The sequence below is a fragment of the Pelobates fuscus genome, chromosome 11 (assembly GCF_036172605.1).
Source record: "Pelobates fuscus isolate aPelFus1 chromosome 11, aPelFus1.pri, whole genome shotgun sequence".
NCBI lineage: Eukaryota > Metazoa > Chordata > Amphibia > Anura > Pelobatidae > Pelobates > Pelobates fuscus.
This window is the reverse complement of record NC_086327.1, coordinates 54,668,137-54,692,184: the sequence shown is the minus strand read 5'-3', so window position 1 is coordinate 54,692,184 and position 24,048 is coordinate 54,668,137. Positions and strand designations below refer to the sequence as shown.

Sequence of the window (24,048 nt, the reverse complement as noted above, 5' to 3'; positions counted from 1 at the left end):
AACGTTTCCTGTAGTTGCAGATCAGACGTGCACAACGGTCAGGAGTAATTCTTGACCATTCCTCTTTACAGAACTGTTTCAGTTCAGCAATATTCTTGGGATGTCTGGTGTGAATCACTTTCTTGAGGTCATGTCACAGCATCTCAATCGGGTTGAGGTCAGGACTCTGACTGGAGCACTTCAGAAGGCGTATTTTCTTCTGTTTAAGCCATTCTGTTGTTGATTTACTTCTATGCTTTGGGTCATTGTCCTGTTGAAACACCCATCTTCTGTTGAACTTCAGCTGGTAGACAGATGGCCTTAAGTTCTCCTGCAAAATGTCTTGATAAACTTGGGAATTCATTTTTCCTTCGATGATAGCAATCCGTCCAGGCCCTGATGCAGCAAAGCAGCCCCAAACCATGATGCCCCCACCACCATACTTCACAGTTGGGATGAGGTTTTGATGTTGGTGTGCTGTGCCTCTTTTTCGCCACACATAGTGTTGTGTGTTTCTTCCAAACAACTCAACTTTGGTTTCATCTGTCCACAGAATATTTTGCCAGTACTGCTGTAGAACATCCAGGTGCTCTTGTGCAAACTGTAAACGTGCAGCAATGTTTTGTTTGGACAGCAGTGACTTCCTCTGTGGTATCCTCCCATGAAATCCATTCTTGTTTAGTGTTTTACGTATTGTAGATTCGCTAACAGGGATGTTAGCATTTGACAGTGACTTTTGTAAGTCTTTAGCTGACACTATAGGATTCTTCTTCACCTCATTGAGCAGTCTGCACTGTGCTCTTGCAGTCATCTTTACAGGACGGCCACTCCTAGGGAGAGAAGCAGCAGTGCTGAACTTTCTCCATTTATAGACAATTTGTCTTACCGTGGACTGATGAACAGCAAGGCTTTTGGAGATACTTTTATAACCCTTTCCAACTTTATGCAAGTCAACAATTCTTAATCGTAGGTCTTCTGAGAGCTCTTTTGTGCAACGCATCATTCACATCAGGCAATGCTTCTTGCGAAAAGCAAACCCAGAACTGGTGTGTGTTTTTTATAGGGCAGCTGTAACCAACACCTCCAATCTCATCTCATTGATTGAACTCCAGTTGGTTGAAATCTCACTCCAATTAGCTCTTGGAGATGTCATTAGTCTAGGGGTTCACATACTTTTTCCACCTGCACTGTGAATGTTTACATGGTGTGTTCAATAAAAACATGGCGACATTTCATTCTTTGTGTGTTATTAGTTTAAGCAGTCTGTGATTGTCTATTGTTGTGACTTAGATGATGATCAGATCACATTTGATGACCAATTTGTGCAGAAATCCATATCATTACAAAGGGTTCACATACTTTTTCTTGCAACTGTATACAGAAATTGTTACTAGGACTTTGCTATGGCACTTACACATAAAAGCATTCATAGAATAGGTTATCAAAAAATTATTTCAATAGTAATTACTTAGCGTGCTAATTACTATTGAAATTATTTTTTGATAACCTATTCTATGAATGCTTTTATGTGTAAGTGCCATAGCAAAGTCCCAGTAACCATTTCTGTACTATGTAGATAGTTGTATATATGTTTACAAATGTTGCACATGTTTTTTCTATTTTTTTTTTTTCTTATTTCGTTTGACTCCTGTGGAGGATTTCACCAATTACCCTAATAATGATGTTTGCAAACAGACACGTCAATTATGACATCACTAATTTGCTTCCAATCACCTCACCCTCCAATGAACATCTGATTATTGTTTATTTAAAGGTTGTTTGTATCACTGTTGAATTGTCTTGATAAAAGTCCGGTTGGACTGAAACGTTGACACATTTCATGTGAGAATTATGCTGCTGCAATAAAGAAGCACTATTTTTTGAATCACATCGAGTCCAGTGAGTGCTTTCCTTCAAGGCACTTGATATTACGGTTGGAATTAGCACCCAGGTATTAACAAGACAGGAGCATTGAGTGCAGGGCACGTGGAGATTATATATATATACAGGGCCGCCACCAGAAATTTTGGGGCCCCTAACTCAGCTCGGGGTCTGGGCCCCGCCTTCAAATACCGCCCACAGGAATACACACACAGACACAAACACACACACTGATACAAAAGGACACAGATACATACCAACAGACACACATACTGAATCAGACACACATGCATACAGGCATACAAACTGACACACACATACTGAGACATACACACAGGCATACATAGTGACAGACAGACACATACTAACATACATACAGACACACATGCATGAGGACATAAAAAACATACATACATACAGACACACACACACACACATACATACATACATACACACACATACATTCATACATACATACTGATAGACATACATACACTGACATCCATACACACATACATTCATAATGGCATACAGACATACATACAGACTGACATACATGCATATATACAGACATACTGACAGACATACATGCATACAGACATCCATACACACATTCATAATGATATGCAGACGTACATTCATACTGACATACATATATACATATATAATGACATACAGACATACATATATACATACATAGACATACATACAGACAGACAGACATACATGCATGCAGACATACACAGACATACATATACATGCATGCAGTCAGACAGACATACATACATAGACATACACACACATATATACATACATACACACACACAGACATGCATGCATCCAGACAGACATACATAGACATACATACACACATACATACATACATAGACATACATGCATACAGACATTCATACATACAGACATGCATACAGACATATACACACAGACATACAGACAGACACACAGACATACAGACAGACACACAGACATACACATGCATACAGACATACATACACAGACATACATACATACACATACAGACATACATGAAAGGATTACTTATATCTCAGACCTGTATCTTCACCCACCCTTTCCTCTTTTCTTTTACCCACTTTACATCTACCTCTATCACTGCCCCTTTATTGCTTACAGCAATATTTTAGTACTTATAGGTACAGCACTTATTTTTTACTTATTTCACATTTTGTTTACTAATTTTCTTCTTATTTTTATCTTCATTCCTATTTTATTCCTATCCTTATTTTTATTTATTTCTTATTCTCGACATTTTTAGGCATAGGCATAGTAATCACTCACTGCTTTTCCACTATATTTTATACCAATTAGGTTGATTCACCAGATTTTTAGCTATTAGTCACTAGCCAGCTCCTGGGGTTCACACACTTTACTTTTACGGTGATTTTTTTTTATTTTATACAGACATACATACACATACATGCATACAGACACATACACAGACATACATACACACACATGCATACAGGCAGACAGACACACAGACATACATACATACACAGACAGACAGACAGACACACAGACATACATACATACACAGATATGCATGCATCCAGACATACATACATACAGACAGACATACATACATAGACAGACATACATACATACACAGACAGACAGACAGACACATACATGCATACAGACACACACACAGCTCATTTCCCAGCCACCCTCCTGTCTCTTACCTTTTCTTTGCAGGAGGGTGGCTGAGGATGATGGGAGTCGGCGCGGCTCCCTCTTCACTGCCTGGCTCTCCCTCTTCACGGCTGGGCGCGCGCTCCTCCCGCGCGGAGTGAGCTGGGAGGAAGTGACCACTTCCTCCCAGCAGCACTTGCTGCGGCTGCTTTTTTTTTTTTTTTTTTTTAAAGGGGCCCGGTCGCGCTATACCACGGCCACAGCGCTGGCCGGGCCCCTGAAGGAGGGGCCCATCGGGTGGCCCTAAGTGTGTGGGCCACCCGATGGGCCACACACGTGGGGCCCGGGCGGCCGGGCCCCCCAGGGCCGCCGGGCCCGTGACAACCGTTATGGTTGTCACCCCCTGATGGCGGCCCTGTATATATATATATATATATATATATGATAAATTAGGTTGTAAATTCTTCCAGTACCAACACTTAAGGCATTTCACCCGGCTGGGCTTCCTCATAAGACAACCTGTTTGGGATGTAGACCTTACATCACCTTTAATGCAAATGTGTAAATATATGTTATGTATTTAACTCTTTTAACTTATATTTTTGCATCTGTTTGTTGGAATGTCATTGTTTTGAAAACTATGTAGAGAGATAACCAACTCCTTTAAAATTTAAGTTGTTTTTTTCTCCCATCTAGCTGAAACAACAATACACATGATGTTAAAAGCTCTACCAGCCCTAGGAGATGTTACTCAATAGATTATCTAGGGGTGGATTCTCCCCCCAGTCATCTCTGCTGTGAATATTCTTGCATTTGAGTAATTTTATTTATTTATTTATAAAATATTTTACAAGGAAGGATACATTGAGACTTCTCTCGTTTTCAAGTATGACCTGGGCCCATTTGTACAGTGCTATGGAATTTTGCTGGCGCTATACAAATAATAAAATTATAATAATTATCACTGCATCATTACAAGAGGCTGAAAATAATATAAAAAATACAAAATAATGGAGTAAATGTGTCACATATAAGAGCATTATATCGTGTAGATGCACTAGATATCAAATTATTACTCTACTTGTTTCTTGCTTGAAACATTAGATGCAAATTGCATTCCTATGTGGGCACAATTCTACCCACATAAGCTAGCAACAACGCTCTGCAGAGGGCTGGCAGCAGATCTGATCCTGCATCCAGCTATCCCTGCCCCCTCCTTTTCCCCCTTAGGAATTTAGGATTTCACATCAATTAGTCTCGCTCGGCCGGCTCCCCTTGTACAAGCACTCTCCCAACCGCTCCCCCACCCTTCTTACTCTACCACCCTCCTTTGCATTCCCTTCCCTGGGGCCACCTCACACTCCAGCTCCATGTGCATGCTCACCGCAAACAAACCCTTCCCTCCTTCCTGGAGAACAGAGCCAGCCAGGGAAATCCACTCACGGGGAGCAGCTGCAGGAGCTGACATGTGCCTAGGCAGCCTGGGAGGCGGGCAGGGCTTGGGCTGATGCAGCAGCCGCCTCTCTGTGCACAGACACGAGACCAGATTACTGTACACAGACTCGTGCAAGGCCAGGACTGTCACCTGTCTGGGATACTCTGCATAGAAGACACTGGGCCACAGGGTCACACTTTTATTGAAAACAGGAAGTTCACATTGTTTTATGTTTTCCGTAATTTGCTCCTTTATTATATTAATTTCTTTAATACATTTAATAAAATCTTGACTTCCCTTCCTTACTTGTTAGGCATTGTGAATTCATTAGCAAAGACACTGCCAAAAGAAAACCACAAAAACAACCTTTACACCAGAGGGGAAAAATCCTTTATTTAACCATTAACTGCCTAAAATGTTACAGGCATGAACAGCATGTACTCACTATACCAACACTCTCAGTCCTGGCATGGAATCTAAATTGAGTTCTTCAGCTCTTGTTTTGGTTGATATTAAATTATCAACAGTGGTCGTATCTCAGCTGGGTGGGTATCTTTGACGAAAAAAGCACCGTAGTTTCCTAGGATATTGGCAGCATCCTTTTTAAAGATACATTCATAAGCCACTAAAGCACATTGTAGTGGTTATGATTTCAGGACTCTGGGAGCAGACCCTCTAGTTTTTCTCCAACTGTTTTCAAGTGGTTTGATTGTCAGCAAAAACATTCCTTATGTTGGCCCATTTATAATCCTTCAAAAATATAGTAAGCAGGATTCAGCCACTCCAATATGCCTTTGACAGCCCTGAATTACCGGTAACACAGGTTCATGTGCCTAACAGGAAACCGGGCATGTTTATAGCATAAGAAGCAAATCTCCAAACTATTAACCTGGGATAGCAAGATCAGGACTTTGCTGTGGTATCCGGGACACTTAGTAAAGTGATGAAATGGTTACTGTAACCTCATGGGCATTGCTACTAGGTGTCCTACCCCTTTTAAAAGCTGCAAAAGAGACAAAGCTCCCGGCGCTGATCTCCTTCCTCTGTCTGACATCAGCAGATGTCTTGTGCGTTCTTTAGATACGCAAAAGGTGACCAGACTAAAAGACTAACTGTCACTTCCCACAAAGTGACAATTTCCAACAGTCTCACTTCTCACATTGGAGGATGCCAGCGAACCCCTGGCACAATAGCCACTACAGTGCGTTTGAATGTTTTGTTAAATAGTATGTCTAGTTTGAGGACAAAACCAGCATATTAAAATAAACTAAAAATATATATATTTTTTTATATAGCTCAACCATCAGCTAACTAGCTAAAATTTAGGAAGTGGCAATTCTATTTAAGGTGTACTGTAGCCTGGCTAGACCCATGCTGCATAGTTAAAATAGGTCAACAGGGGCAGTAGCAGCACTGCTTTGCCAAGTAACATGGAGAGAACCAGTTGACACTAATTGTGTGTTTATATATATATATATATATATATATATAATATCACAGTAAAAGAATGGACCACTTAGCTAATTTTAAAGAATGGGTCACCAAGCTAAATCCATGTATGTAATTGCACTGCACTAGAAAACACATCTGAGCTATTCACAGTGCCTATGAAAAAATATGAGTGCTATTTTAGAAAGTAAAATCAATGCAAAATCAGAGTGATATGTAAAAGCAAATGTATTGGTAAAAATACTATGTGTGTTTATCTAGGTGTGTAAAACAGTGCAAAAACAATGCTAATGCATGCCTCCTCCTTTTGGAGGGATTGGCACGGTTTCTGATTTTCATCCTCTTGTCTTCTAATCTATGCTTATGTCCCACTTTTCTAGAAGCTTAGAATGTATGTATATGGGGTAGATAATGTTCCCAACCCAGTCCTCATGGCTCACCAATATTCCCAATTTGTCAGGATACCTATTTTTTTCAGGATATCTAGTGGAAATGCATGCATTCTAAAAAAAAAAAGAAGATATCAATGGGAATATACTTCAAATATAATTTTCATAGGAGTGCCAATAATTATACCACACATATATTTATATGGGTTATATATTTGTTAAATATATGGGTTATATATATATATATATATATAAAACAAAGATTTTTTTTTTTTATAAACCTGGGTTGTGTTTTCAATTGTTTGATATCCATGAGAGCAGAGCATTTTTGTGTATAATTTTTAACAAAAGGTCAAACAATAAATACAATTTTTCATGGCCTTGCTTGCTCATATTTACCATGGGTGCCAATATTAGTGGAGGGCACTGTACATGTAAAGGTTTGTCTATGAGCATAGTGTATCTAGTTTTTAATTAATAACTGTGAAATGTTTCACGTCAGATGTATTCATATATGAGTTAATGTAGTAAGTGGCAACATGTAAATTGAAAGTTAGGTTAATAGTGTCATGCTGTAACTTTTGCAAGTTTGTTTTCAAGTCAATAGAATTCACTTTTTAGTGAATAAGCCCTTACGAGCATATTAATTAAATAATTGAGGTAAAATGGATATGTGCTGTGTGAGCCATTTATGGTGTCCTGAAAATCTCTCCTTCTTGTCCAATTTGCTTAATGGTATACACTGGTGGATGTGGTCCGTGGAGGCAGACTTGAGTTCTGTGGGGATGTTAAAAGTGAGGTAGATTCATGGAAATATGTCACTATTTTTGTCACAGTGATCTACAAGCTGTTAACATTGCTTAATGGCTGCTTTTTACTGACAATTATGGAAACAAGCCTATTGGGTTAAATACATCAATATCCTTTTATGTGGTCAATAATCAAAGAAGTTTCATTATACTGTGATTACACACGCGCATTAGATCTTGCACGCATTAGATCTCACGCGCATTAGACCTCCCCATATGAAAGCATTATTCAGTGCTTTCCTATGAGGATTCCGGCGACGTTGGAGGTCCTCATACAAGTGTTTAAAACACTTTTCGTGTTCTAAGAACGCGGAAATCCCTCTAGTGGCTGTCTGATAGACAACAACTAGAAGAGAACGTAACCCTGCAAGGTAATTATTGCAGTTTATAAAAACTGCAATAATTACACTTACAGGGTTAAGGGTGGTGGGAGTTGGCACCCAGACCACTCCAATGGGCAGAAGTTAAGAATAGTTGTGTATTCCTAACACGATAGAGCCCTAGTTGCCGTTTAGGTGGCTTGGCCCCTGCTGCCAGGGATAAAAAGATCAGTTTTACTTGGCTTTTTTTCCCTTGCAGCAACGTTATCCTCAGGGATCATGCCAGTCAATCCATTGCTTTCCTATAGGCAAAATGCTGTGCTACCTCAATCTGATGGTCTCTCTGAGTTTTAATCCACTATTTCATGGGAATAAACTATCAGTGTAATCATGTTACAACATACTCTTTAATTTTTTTATTTTTTTTAAAGTAGCAAATCTACATACATTTTGTAAATTTTTCTACCTAGAACCAAGATATAAATGCATCTTCCTAAAATAATCACATATAACCGAGACAATGCAATTTTTATTACATTCACTTGAATCCTGCTTATTTAAGGTTACTTAAGGACAGGTTTGAGAAACTCTAGCCTGTGTGTACAAATTAACATAATTACAATATTAAATATCTGTATGAAATAAGACACATATTGTTTACTTGCAATTGAAGGAAAGGCATTGTGGCTTTCATTAGTAAGTGAATGTCTGGGTTTCTTTGCTAAAATTGCTATTAAGTGAATTTGTGTATTCATATCAGTAGGAAATGTCCAGTTTGCATGGGTACCGGTGGATTTATTTAAGAGCACATAGTGTAAGATCATGCTATGCTGTATATCCTTTCTGCGTGTGTGTTTGCTCGTGTGTTTTGTCATGGTTTCATCCTTTACACGTGCATAATCATGTCTCCTGGTAATGTGACAGCAGCCCAGCTGTTCATCCACATATTGCTGCATTGCTAATCACATGGGAAGTAGAAATCTAACTAAAACAGAGCATAAGCTGCAATCCCAAGACACAGTCTTCAGAATAGCTTTGTTCCTGCATAAAGTATATGTAAATATCTTTGCATTCTGTAACTTTGGGTGCTGTGTATGTTACTTTGCTACTGTAAGTTTAATGTTGATTGACCCTTTGACCTGTCACTTGCCAGATGGCTAAATGGCTTATACCCTTGAGATCATCTTTTATTTTTTTATCAGCAATTGATTGGAGCTGTTATAGTACATGCTCTTTATTATAATGATGTGACTTTGACCAGATAAGAAGTTTTTCTTTGCACTCATTGTCTGGGTGTATCATGTGTCTGAGGTTATTCATTTTATAAGGTTGCTTTATGACTACGCTCATCCTGCAAATCAGTTATGCAGAGAGCTTCAATTACTTTAACCACTTAAGGTCCAGTTTTGGTCTATGTTCTCATAACAATCTGGATTTTAAAGATCCTATTCCAAAAATTGAATGGCCTACTTCTTAAGCAGTAACAGGGTTTTGTAGATCTGCTGATGTTAAATAAGTAGGATGTTCCATAGTGGCACAGGGGTCTTTAGAGACCAGAATGTGAGGATGTCAAAGTGTGACATTTGATCATTAAGTGGTTCATTTATGTCTGTTTTCATTTTACCTTTTTTATTTTTTTATTTTTTTTTAATTGTAAAATAAAAGACAGTGTTTACTGTTCATAACATGTTATGATCTCAGTACTACAACATGAATTGTAACACATGTTTACTTCACATGTATTGCTGTTTGATAAAGTGCTGCCTTCTTAAAGGACCACTTTAGTGCCAGGAAAACATATTCGTTTTCCTGGCACTATAGGGTCTCTAGGCCCCCCTCACCCTCAGGGCCCCCCTCCCGCCGGGCTCTAGGCGGTGGAAGAGGTTAAATCTTACCTGTTTTCCCCCGCCGGGCTCCCTCGGCACGGGGAACTCTCCTCCTCCTTTTCGCCGTCATCAGCTGAATGCGCATGCACAGCAAGAGCCGCACGCGCATTCAGACAGTGTATAGGAAAGCATTCTCAATGCCTTCCTATGGACGCTGGCGTCTTCTCACTGTGAAAATCACAGTGAGAAGTGCGGAAGCGCCTCTAGCGGCTGTCAATGAGACAGCCACTAGAGGCTGGATTAACCCATAGGTAAACACAGCAGTTTCTCTGAAACTTCTATGTTTACAGCAAAAAGCTGTGTGTGTGTGTCAGTGAGTGTGTGTCTGTTTGTGTATAAGTGAGTGTTTGTTTAGGTGACCGCCCCGTCTCTGATCGCATTGGAAAGGTGTTCTAACTCACTTGTTCTCTGAAAAGGCAGTATCTGCACTGAAAATCCTGCAGGGACAGGCTATAGACACCAGAATCACTGCATTAAGCTTTAGTGGTTCTAGTGACTATAGTGTAATTTAGTAACTGATATAAAATAGACGTTGTTGCCTTATACAAAATAATTTTCCCATCCTTAGATAAACAAGGCACTACAGGCATAAACCCTATTAACTGGAGATAAACAAACCCAGATAATTTGTTCTGAACCAAAGAGACATATACCAGATGCTACTTGAGTTATTGTAAACAAATGGCCAGGCAAAGTGTTGAAGATCCAAATTTGTGCCCTCTTATTTATCTAATTTCTTCCTTTTCAGTCTAGTTTACCCATAATTTCTTATTCCCAGTATATTTTCCTTTAAACTGTTTCTCCATCCAGTTTCCCACACTTTTTTTCCCACTATCTCTTCCTACACATTTAATCTTCCTCCCCAACCAGTCTTACTTTATCCTTCACCAGTCTCTTCTTTCTACCCTATTTAGGCTCTTTTTCCTGTCACTCATGAATTCTCTTTTTATCGCCCTAACTTCCTTAAAGGGATACTGTAGTGCCAGGAACTACTGATGTCCCTTGGCGCTGGGTCAAAGCTCCGCCCCCTCCTTAGTCCTGCGAAGAGCAGGGTATAATGCGCATGCGCAGCAAATGCTGCACGCGCATTAGACCTCCTCTTAGGAAAGCATTGAATCAATGCTTTCCTATGGGGGAAAATCTGACGCCGGATTTCCTCATGCAGAGCGTGAGGACATCCAGCATCAGATAACGGACCAAAAGTCAGTTTCGATTCCGAAAGCCCTCTAGTGGCTGCCTGATAGACAGCCACTGAGGGCAGACTTAGAGTTACAATGCAAACATTGAATTTATCTGGATAAGGTTATCCAGGAGCTTATAGAGAGTGGATAAATGTAATTTAATAAGTCCTAAACATATGTACAATAAACAGGAAAATAGATGTGAATTCCAATATTTAAAAAAATATAATCTATATACAATACTTTGGTATATATAGCAGCAATAAATCAAAGTCCAATTGATGAATAAATCAGTCCAAGCTAAAACAGCAGATGAAAATTGAACATATATTCTTTAAGTATGTATCATAAAGCACCTTGGATCTGCCAAAAGGATATATAGCAAGATCAGCTAAGGTCCTTATGAATTATTATACTTTCATTTAAAAAAGGAAGGAAAGAAAACAGTAAAAGATAAAAATGAAATGGAATCTAGGCTTGTGAGTATCACAAAACTGACAGCCTAATTATCAGTCTCTCATCTAAAAAAACTGAGCCTGCCGCCAAAACTATTGGATAAGGGCTCTTTATTACTAATGGTCTTTTTAATTAATTTAAAAAAGAAAGATTTGGAGAATATAGATATTGAAATTGCAAAATTAAAAGCAGCTATTCGCCCCCTGGTGGAAAGTGGAGAATATATTGAACTTCTTGAAAAAATGGAGAAAAGAATTAAGGATCTTGAGGAGAATATTAGAGAGAAAAAAAGAATCTTAAGAGATCAAGAAGACTATAAAAATCAACAACAAAGAACCTGGAGGAAAGATACTAGACCAGGGGTAGGCAACCTTTTAGCAGCACTGTTCCGATATAGGATAGTGATGTCCCGTAGAGTGCCAATCCTATTTTTTTTAATTGAGGTGTGTATGCTGCCATATTCTGCTTGTGTTATTTTGACTGTAATTGCTTTGTATCGTTGTATTTGTGCGTATATGAGCTATTATATTGTATATGTTCGTTAGTAGTTTATGGAATCGTGTATGATACCTCTGAATGTGGACTGTGTATGAGGGCTGCTTGTGGAATTGTGTGTGGATGGATATGTCACATTGTGTGTTTGGTAGTGTGTGGGGGCTGTTTGGGGTATTGTATGTGAGAGGCTGCATGTGGGGTTGTGTGCATGTATGTGGATTGTTAGTGGTGTTGCGTTTGTGGGCATTGTGTGTTGTGTGTGTGTTTGTGTGGGCTGTTCATATTATTTGTATGAGGGGAGGGTTATTCTAAATTTCTGTGTATATCTAGCAGTGTGGGTGGGTTCCCTGGGCTCCAGTGGGGACCAGGCTGGCCAGGTACAGGTTAAGGACAGGAGCTGGGATAGCTGTCGATGGCTGCTCTACTACAGTGTGGATTCCCATTCACAAGTGCTGGGAGGAAGTGATCTGAGATCACTTCCTCTATGTGCTGCAATGCATAAATTGATGATTGTCCTTCACTACCTCTTCGTATTAGCAGATATCTGAAGTTTTACGGAGACTCCTGATAGGCTAGAGTGCGTTTGGCTCTAGCAGCCTTGAGTGCCGTGCAAAGACACCTCGAGTGCCGTGCATGGCACTAGTGCCGTAGGTTGCCTACCCCTGTACTAGACCATCCTACAAGTCCCCCTTGCGGTACAGAGAACGTCAAGTCCCCTTTGTGAAGAAGCAATACAGAGACACTAGTGTGTGCTATTCACCATACAGGGAATACCATCGCCAATATCGACTGTATAAACAGAATATGGGATTTAGGGATCCCCAAAAGAGATATAATTCAGAATTCAGAAGAACCTCTAAAGGAAGGATACAATTCACCAGAGATGTAGATCAAAGTAGATCCCCCCATATGCAACATACGTCATACTCATACAGGCTTTCACCCAGAAGGTATCGACAAGATGGAAGACAGAACACACTCAGGCAGACTCCACCCCCCTCTAGATCTAAGACAGTACATAATCAAGAACCTTCAAGAAAGACACCTCCACTAAATACACTTAATCAAGAAAATGATTTTTTTTAGAGAAAAGGGGGAGGATTCCCCCGAAAAGATTTACGATGGAGGACTTCAGATCACCCAATGTAAGAAAAAGACCACTAAAAGAAATAGAAGAAGAACCAGAAAACCCAGAGACAACAATACAGCAGAAAAGGAGTAAGTAAGTATATTCAACTTGTCGAGTAAGGTGCTTAAAGAGGAAGAAATCTCCCTCCTAAAGAAAGGACTTAAGTTTGCACCTACCTCCAAAAATTCAGATTTTAATGTATTTATTGACCTTCATAAATTTATTAGGAGGATCTCAATCAAATTTTTTTTTAAAGATAAGGACCCTGTTCAGATAAATGAAGAACCCACTTATGAACAAACAAATCTACATCCCATATCAACCTTTTACCCACAACATGTGAAAAGTGACTCCATTAGAGTTTTTGAAAGAATGGTGTAAAAAGATTGTAGATGTCAAATTAAGAGCAATACCAACAAAGACAACCTTACCAAAAAAGAAAGACGGGCACTAAAAACATTAATGAAGATGGAAGATATAACCATCAAATCGGCTGACAAAGGAGGGGGAGTGGTAATCTTGAATACAGCACATTACGAAGAAGAAAACCGCAGACTATTAAATGAAATATCCACATATGAAACACTAAAAGAAGACCCTACCCTCATATTCACGGATAAACTGAAGACCTTACTAGAATATGGTAAGGAAAGGGGTATTCTCAGTGAAAGAGAATTCAGGTACTTGAATGTGAAAAGATTCCGATTTTTTTATCATCTGCCAAAAATTCATAAGAGATTACAGAAACCCCCTGGACGTCCTATTATATCTGGCATAGGATCCCTAACAGCAAATTTATCAGAATATGTGGACCAATTTTTACAGAAGATGGTTTTATGTTTAAAATCTTATCTGAGAGACTCAACTCAGATTCTTAATATTTTATCCAATTTTACTTGGGAAGCAGATATGTTTTTAGTAACTGCCGATGTCACCTTGTTGTATACTGTCATTGAACACCTTCAGGGATGTGAGGCCGTACAATACTCTCTGGCAGCATACTCAGAATTGAAAAATGATCAGATAGATTTTTTAATACAATGCATTGCTTTTATCCTAACACACAATTATTTCTGGTTAGATGGAAAATTTTATCTTCAGCTTGAGGGTACCGCCATGGGGACACGTTTTGCACCCAGTTACGCTAATTTATTTATGGGCAAATGGGAAGATGAATTCATTTGGGATAACTGCCCATTCGGCGCAAGACTGTCCCTATGGCGGAGGTATATTGATGACTGTTTTTTTTTTATTTGGAAAGGAGATCTGGAATTATTGGAAAGTGTTATGACCTATCTGAACCATAATCCATACAATCTTATATTCACCTTTTCATATTCAAGAGAAAAAGTTGAATTTCTGGACTTAAGCATTTACATTGAGGAAGGAAAATTGCATACAAAAACATACAAAAAGAATGTAGATTGCAACAGCTTCATTCCATTCCACAGTCATCATAAACCTACAGGGCTCAAAAACATCCCTCAAAGCCAATTTAGAAGGATAAAAAGAAACTGTTCACAGCCGGAAGTGTGTAATCAACAAATGAATGAAATGAAACAAAGATTTGTAACTAAAGGTTATCCGATTCCACTTTTAGACAAAGCTCTTGCAAGAGCTATAGGTATTCCAAGGTAGGAAACTCTATAGAAAAAGGTGAAAACTCGAACAAAACAGGATCAGACACCAGCATTTATCACGGAATTTAACAATCAAGCGTCAACAGTATAGGACATTCTGAAAAAGCACTGGGGTATCCTCAGGAGTGATCCCAGTTTGTCTTAAATTATATCAGACAAACCTCAGATTATATATACGAAAGCACCAAACCTAAAACTGATGCTGGCACCAACACTAAAAGCAACCCACCAAAATCAAAAAGAAGGTTCTAAAAAAGGTTTTTCAATATGCAACAAATGTCAAGGGTGTAAAAATAATCCTCATCAAGAAAAAAGGAGAGTAACTTTTACATCAGCAGACGATGGGAAGGAATATAAGATCATGTCAAATATGAATTGTAACACCACTGGGGTAATCTATTTAATTACATGCCCATGTCTCAGACAATATGTGGGAAGGACAAAAAGACAACTCAAGACACGAATCTCAGAACACATACGGAATGTGAGAAAGGGTTTACTTACACACAACCTATCTAGGCACTTTAAAGAATTTCATGGTGGAAACCCAGCAGGCTTAGGGTTTATGGCAATTGAAAAGGTAGAGACTAATTGGAGAGGAGGTGATTTAGAAAAGAATCTAGATCAAAAAGAGGCAAAATGGATTTTACTCTTAATACCCTAGTCCAGGCATAGGCAACCTTCGGCACTGCAGATGTTGTGGACTACATCCCCCATAATGCTCTTACACCTATAATGCTGGCAAAGAATCATGGGAGGTGTAGTGCAAAACATCTGGAGTGCAGAAGGTTGCCTATGCCTGCCCTAGTCCCTAAGGGTCTTAATGTGGAGTTTGAGCGTAATGCTTTTTTATAAGTTCTAATTATTGATATACTTCTATATCCTTCATTATCTTCTATTACTTTTTCTATATATCATCTATTCCTATATTTTTTATTTTTTTTGCTGATCCTTCCTATATTACATCTCCGTCAATTATATAACAAAGAAAGCGGCTACCTCTATGGCCATATGTTCATAATGATGTATAGATCTTTGACAAGGAGTTAATTTTTATAACATTCAATATTTTTTCTATTTTTTCTTTTTTATCGTACCAATTACATTAATCAATAATATTTTAAGTATCCCCTATCAAAGTGATGTTTCTCCATCTTTTATTTAAATGTAACCAATTATTAATATACCCTTTGAATTTTTTTATACTTTTCCCATCTTAGTATATGGAATTCATTTGGGATCACCATCTTGATATTAATTCATATATTCGATTTCATATAAGCAAATAAAATGTCAACTAATATATACACTCTGATGAATTTAATAAGAGCAAACAAATAGATATTTTCAATAGATATTGATAATAAATTTTTACATCAATTTTTATTCTTAACCCCTTAAGGACCAAACTTCTGGAATAAAAGGGAATCATGACATGTCACACATGTCATGTGTCCTTAAGGGGTTAAACTTGCTGACCTGAAATTATACATATATGCATCGCATTGTTTCATGTTATCTGATATATCTATTGAATTGTAAGTACTATATTCTTATTGTGCATGGTCTTTTTAAATCCAAGTTTGATACCTAATTAGTTTTTAATTGATGACTTGTTATATTTTATGTATATATACACTGATACTGACTACGTTAAGGATATGCCTCTGATGAAATAGGGCAGTACACTATGATACGCGTAAGGCTGGAATCTATGTGGAGAGAGCTGTTGGAGAAAAGAGGATCTGACGAAAGTGAAGTAGGACTCGGCAAGCTACAATCGTTGCCTGACGTCATTCTGGAGTCTCACCCCTCGATGTGAGGTCGGAGGTGACTTACCAAGAACACGGACGCCGTCCTCACCGGCTGCTGCAATACCAACTTGGAAGGAGAATAACATCATCCACAGCCATCCAGAAGAATGAATCAGGTTATATGGTCCTTTTACTTCCCCTACGTTGGAGAAGTTCCACAGCTCACTACTAACACAGTATTTGCTGCTTTTATTATTATTGCGGATTTTTTATATAATAAAGTAATTTTCTTTTTATTCGACATTTCTGCAAGTCATCTTTGATTCATACAAATCTAATTCAAAAGTATTTTCTAAAGTATCAACACGGGATTTACATTTCTGCACATTTATTTTTGGTTGCTACAGTTGCAATTTTTGGCGGCAGGCTCAGTTTTTTTAGATGAGAGGCTGATAATTAGGCTGTCAGTTTTGTGATACTCATAAGCCTAGATTCCATTTAATTTTTATCTTTTACTGTTTTCTTTCCTTCCTTTTTAAAATGAAAGTATAATAATTCATAAGGACCTTAGCTGATCTTGCTATATATCCTTTTGGCAGATCCAAGGTGTTTTATGAAACATACTTAAAGAATATATGTTCAATTTTCATCTGCTGTTTTAGCTTGGACTGATTTATTCATCAATTGGACTTTGATTTATTGCTGCTATATATACCAAAGTATTGTATATAGATTATATTTATTTCAAATATTGGAATTCACATCTATTTTCCTGTTTATTGTACATATGTTTAGGACTTATTAATTACATTTATCGACACTCTATAAGCTCCTGGATAACCTTATCTTTTTATTTGTGAAAACCTTTGGGATCTGGTGAAACCCCACTTCTTCCAGTTTTTTGAGCTTTTATTCACTCTCTGTCTTATTCCCTCTTACCTAGTCTCTGATAGACATATTCTCTGACTATCACTACTTACCACTATTATTGAATTTATCTGGAACTGCAATGTTTAACATTGCAGCACTAGGTGCAAAAGGAACACAGTAGCCAGACCACTTCAATGAGCGTAAGTCGTCTGGGTGCCTACAGTGACTCTTTAATCTTTTAACTTTTTTTTAACCAAATCCGTTATCTCCTCATTATATTACTCAGCAGGGCTTTTTCCTCTGTCTTGTTTCTCCACCTGTTTCACAATCTTTTCCCATATCTCTCTTTTTCACTCTCCATCTGTTTTTGCTTTATATTTTCTGCTGTTTCTGCTCATGCATTCTTAATCTATTCACTTTCTGTACAGTCTTAACCTTTATCCTTTTGTTCCCTTGGCTCTCCCTACTTCTCCAACATTATCTATTGACCTCCTAACCCAACTCAATCCCCTGGTTTTTCACACTTGCCTAATTGTGTCTTCTCTAATTGTGTCTTCTCTTAGACCACTTTCCTAGGATCATACCCTTTTATATATATATATATATATATATATATATATATATATAAATATATATATATATATATATATGTGTGTGGTAAAAAAGGGAATAAGAAGCAGATTAGTGTTGAGAATTACAACCAAGTGTGAATAATGTTTTCAAACACCCCCAAAAATAAAGCCCTTTTTACATGTTTTCTTTCAATGTACACTATAGCGCATAGCCACACATATTACACCACAAACAACAAAACTGAAACCTATTTACACAAAACACCACATCTCAATCAGCTCACTCTACACATGCAATCCCAAAAGCAGCCACCAAAAACATGCACAGTACTCTTTCCTGGCCCTTTTGTCCCTTGTTATCCCTCTTATGGAACCACTAGAGAGAGACAAGTGCCCTGCACAGAACAAATACAGGGCCTGTAAAAAAAGTCAGGTGAGTCAATCAGGGAGTGAGCAGAACTGCATTCAGGGTGGCTGTTGTGCTATATTCTCTGGTTGCAGCTAAGATATGTTTATATAGATAAATGTTGAATTATGTGTCTGTATGGATAAATGTTGAATTTTATTGATGCACATTTGCCAAAGTATTGGCCATTTTTACACCTCTCCCCTGACTTTAAAATACTTTTCAGTACCATGGACAGCCTATGCAAACAACATTATTGTTGGTTAGGGAATTAATAAAAAAAAGTTACAAAGTGTGGGGATGCCTGTATTAAACTGTTCATTGGCTTACTCTTGTTAGGAATAGTGTGCCTGTATCCAGGTACAATTAAGATGTAATACAGTGATGATTCTGTTACAGGGATTAAGGTGTTTACCTAGCGGTGCTGTGCATTTAGAACTGAAACTTTATTTCATTAAGCTATTCAGTGTTTAGCGTAGGCGTTTCTGCTTGAGCAGAGTACTGTGAAAATAAAAATAGCAGCATCTTCCATTTTCAGTATTTCATCTGATTTAGACACACTTGAATTGCTTCCATAGTTTCTATATAACGGAAGCATTTTTCGTCTTAACTATGCTGTATGGATCACATGTATGTCTGCTACCCGAGGGATTTGTTAAACCATACAGAATATTTATTTTTCACAGTTGGCTTGAATAGTGATGGGTGATGGGTGTACTAGCATGCATGATCAAGGTAGCTGTGTGTTTTAACCCTCAATGTTATTTTCATTTGGTAACATTAATCCCTGGATCAGTAAAGGTTGTAACAGCTACATCATATCTGTCAGGCTCCAGGCAATTGCCCACAACAAATTGTTTACTGTGGCAGCACTGCTTTGCCAAGTAAATGGAGAATCCTTTCACACTAATTGTGTCATATATAATATCACATTGGAAGAACGGGTCACTGAGCTCATTTTAAAGAATGGGTCACCAAGCTAAATCCATGTATGTAATTGCACTGCACTAGAAAAAGCTCTCCCATTGTCTAGGGAAAAATAGGAGTGCTACCATTTTAGAAAATCCAATGCAACATCAGAGTGATATGTAAAAATAAATGTGTTTGTAAAAATACTAGGTGTGTTAATCTTCGTAAAAAAAACCTGTGCAAACGCAATGCTAGAATGTTTAGTATATGGGGTAGATATTATCCACTTGAAAAGTGGTTCCTAACCCCCCAGTCCTTAAGGCACACCAACATTCCCAATTATGTCAGGATACCTATTGGAAATGCATACATTCTGAACTGTTGGTGTGCTTTAGAACTGGGTTGGGATCCACTTGACTAGATCGTGTATGAATGTTTAAATTAAATTTCACCTATAATATGTGAAATGGTAGATGAGAACATATAGTTTTCCAAACCATAGACTAGACACATGAGCTGGTAAAATGGAAGTTTGGAAACAAAAGATTTAGTCAACAGTCATCAGTCCCCACTTGAATGGTAGTATGGTTTTTGTGCCTTCATTTTATAAAGATAAATGGAATGCTTAATAGAAATAAAAACCGAGAGTATTTAAAAACTTCTTCAATAGCATTGTGTGCCTTTTTTTCTCGGTGCTCAGAATATTTAGGGTAGGTGTATTAAATGGACACTCCAGGCACCCAGATCACTTCTGCCCATTGGAGTGGTCTGGGTGCCAACTCCCATCACCCTTAGCTCTGCAAGTGTAATTATTGCAATTTTTATAAACTGCAATGATTACCTTTCGGGTTCTTAAAACATGAAAAGTGATGCATGCGCATTAGGTCTCCCCCGCCGGCTGACGGCGGCGGAGGAGGAGCGTGGGTGGAACCTGACTCAGCACCGAGAGACATCAGCGCTGGATTCAGGTAAGTCACTGAAGGGGTTTTAACCCCTTTAGCAACATGGGATGGGAGGTTGGAGGGAGGGGGGCACTGCAGGATTCTGCAGTGCCAGGAAAACAGATTGTTCCCTTTAAGCATATGATCTAAGTACCATATAGAGTTCAATAGACTCATGTATCCAGTCAGCAGAGCAGTGGATGCAGTGGATTAAAGGACCACTCTAGGCACCCAGACCACTTCAGCTTAATGAAGTGGTCTGGGTGCCAGGTCCAGCTAGGGTTAACCCATTTTTTTTATAAACATAGCAGTTTCAGAGAAACTGCTATGTTTATAAATGGGTTAATCCAGCCCTCAAATCCTCTAGTGGCTGTCTCACTGACAGCCGCTAGAGGCGCTTGTGTGATTCTCACTGTGAAAATCACAGTGAGAGCACGCAAGCGTCCATAGGAAAGCATTGATAATGCTTTCCTATGAGACCGGCTGAATGCGCGCGCAGCCAGCCGAATGGGAGGAGAGGAGGAGGATCGGAGGAGGAGAGCTCCCCGCCCAGCGCTGGAGAAAGGTAAGTTTTAACCCCTTTCCTCTCTCCAGAGCCTGGCGGGAGGGGGTCCCTGAGGGTGGGGGCACCCTCAGGGCACTATAGTGCCAGGAAAACGAGTATGTTTTCCTGGCACTATAGTGGTCCTTTAACCCCTTAAGGACCAAACTTCTGGAATAAAAGGGAATCATGACATGTCACACATGTCATGTGTCCTTAAGGGGTTAAGTTTCCACATTCCCCATTGCCTTATACCTCCCAACATTAGGAGGCACACTCTGAGCTCCCATGGCTCTGCAGCTCAACCCTCCATGAGGAACTGTGTCAAAAATCATAACATGTTACTTTCATAATATCTTACTTCACCTGCTGTCGTGGCTATGATGCCAGGAGTATTGTGGTCTCATTAACCAAGAATGGGGCAAATCATTTAGTAATGGTTTGCCCTTTTACCTGTGTCCCCTCCATGTTCTGAGTCCCCTTCTATATCTGATGATGCACTTATGACTTCTACAGAAGATAGAAGTCTATCCAGCTGCCATTCAGTAACTGAGAGCGACAGCTAACCACTCTCAACCATTAAATGGCACACTGTGCAAAAAACTATTTGCACAGAACTGACATTAGCCAGCCCGGAACTCTTGTACCACCTCCAGCAGCCAATTGGTCAAACCAGGTATGCGTAGCATTTCAAAGTAAAAATGCTGCACGTACAGACTCCAGACACCATATCCACTTCAAAAGACTTAAGTGGCCACGGGGCTTGGAGCACCCTGACTGATTCCTACAATACCGTACTTGGGATTTTCAGGCTTTCACAGGACGCTCTTGGAGCATTGCAGTGTCTCTTAAAGATACTGCATGGAAGTTCATGAGCGGGCTGAGGTAGACAGCACCAGCTCAGCTTTATCCTGTGCGTTGGACTGTAAGGTAGGGGAAAACACTGATGGCAAGAGTTTTGTCACTTGCTAAATTGTCTCCTGAAGCTGGAAACCTTATTTTTTTCCTCATATAGTTTGTTTCTTCTTTATGTTTATACCTGTGGGCCTGTGACCTTGTCTGGTTGTACTTTTTCTGGTCACACCTTCCTTTGCAGGTGCATTTTCAACTCATCTTTCCAGGGGTAAGCACTTTATACTGGCTGTTTACAATGTTTTATTTATTTATTTTTAATGTACATATATACCTCCTTGTGATACCATGTTGCCTCACATGGGATAGTCTGTGTGATCTGAGTCCATATTCTTTATTATTGATATTGCTGTTATACTGAATCATGGAAATGTTGATTAAACTTTTGTTTGTACTACACAAAAAATGTATAGTACTATTTCTGTTTACACATTTTGGTTTTATATAGAGGCATACAATGTTTTAACAAGTATTCATCTCTACATTTGATGTTCAATTAGTATAATTGCAAAAAATTATAACCAAACACCCAATCTATTTTTTTCACTTAAGGTCAAATGACTCCTGTTTCCAGAGACAGTCCAAGCCCAGTGGACCCAGAGACAGTAGAGGTGATGATGAACTTTGACCCGGATCCTGCTGACCTTGCCTTGTCTAGTGTGCCAGGACATGAGACATTTGACCCTAGAAAACATCGATTTTCAGAAGAGGAATTGAAACCACAGCCTATTATGAAAAAAGCAAGGAAAATCCAGGTGCCGGATGAACAGAAGGTAAGACCAGAACAGTTCACCACATTACAGATGATACAATAAATCAATTGATATCAATAGTTATATTAATGCTTGGCTTTTATTGAAGTTATTCTAAATAATTAATATTATATCTTACAGCTTTGTTTATATATTTTCGACCATTACCACAAATTATGTTTGTAATTTACATTTTACTTTGGGACATGTGATCCCGTGCTTGTAGAACTGGAACCCAAATACAAATAGGAGAACAACCTTGTAGCCAGAGAAAGCCAAGAATGAATACATATTCCCAGGGAATGTGACATAGCAGGGATTAGCACCAACAGACTTAACCCCTTAAGGACCAAACCTCTGGAATAAAAGGGAATCATGACATGCCACACATGTCATGTGTCCTTAAGGGGTTAAAGTGACATTCCACTGCCCAAATCGGTGAAAAAAAAAAGTGTAAATCACTGTTTACGCCCACTTTCAGTCTCTTTCTCATTGAGAAGCCTCTAAATCTTTCAAGATTCTTTTGTAGGGTATTGTACCGGAGGATTGGAGGAAGGCAGATGTCTTTCTTATATTTAAAAAGGGTTGAAAATCCTTGCCTGGAAATTATAGATCTGTGAGCTTAACTTCTGTGACTGGGAAAGTATTTGAAGGGCTATTAAGGGATAATATTCAGAAATTCATTGGGAAGAACTTTGTTATTAGCAATAATCAGCATGGTTTTATAAAACTTAGTGTGGCGGAACCAACCTCGCCACTGTGAACTGGAGATGCCTGGTTGCTAGCCTCCTGCCCTGCGACTATGGCCCTGGGGGGTATTAACCCTTTAAGAAGTGTATTTGGGCACAATGGATTTTTGTATGCTGTTCCTGGCCCTTTAAATACTTAGGAGCAGTGTTGCAACTTTTAAACTGGCACTTCGAATGCAGTCAAAGTGCCAAAGTCGTCGAAGTTGCCGCCATTCGACAAACGAACACGTGGCGGCGGCCATTTTAACTTAGTCGAGCGCGGTCAGCGGTTTGTGCAGCCAAATCTATGGAACTGTTGCGGCTACCCAATTGCACGAACATCGCTGACCAGTACCTTCTTCGACACCGCGGCTGGAGACTAAGTCCCATTCGAAGATTCGAACGCTCGTTCGGATGGGACTTAGTCATTTTCACGGTGTAAAATAGACCGACCTGTTTTGGGCATGAAAATGTGCCTGCGGTCGGTCAAAAGTGACTTATACCTATCTCCCGAGCGGCTGAACGGATTCAAATGATTTTGGGGTATGTTTGTATTTGGAATGTGCTGATTAATAATATATAACTTTTATTAATATTGGATGTATGGTTTTAGAGTTATGAAAGTTGGGTAAAAAGTATGTTTAAACTGTACGGATAATTGGGTTACCTCTCAGGCTAAGGGGAGGGAATCTGTGGGATGTAACAATTGTGTGATTGGGTAATGCATAATTGTATGTGGGCGTCTCCCTTGCAGGGGAGAATTGCATAAAAACAAAGTGTGTGTCATTAAACCGGAGTTCTACTTTACCCTCAATTGGAGTGCCGTCTCTTATTGGGGGAATCTGCTACAAGGGATTGCTATGCTTGTCATATTCCCTTGCTAAATCACTGCTAAGCTCTTGTTCTGCTTGTTCCTGCTCTGCTCTCTGGAGGAATCTACGGT

At 39.0% G+C, this 24,048-nt stretch overlaps 1 protein-coding gene across 1 annotated transcript in view; it reads left to right on the top strand.

Moving 5' to 3' along the window:
• The window catches only part of DBP (D-box binding PAR bZIP transcription factor), an 87,921-nt gene that overhangs the window by 50,074 nt on the left and 13,799 nt on the right, over window positions 1–24,048 (top strand). The window contains exon 3 of the mRNA XM_063436431.1: window positions 22,178–22,398. Within this exon, the coding sequence (XP_063292501.1) occupies window positions 22,178–22,398 (221 nt within the window). The remainder of the gene's footprint in view (window positions 1–22,177; window positions 22,399–24,048) is intronic.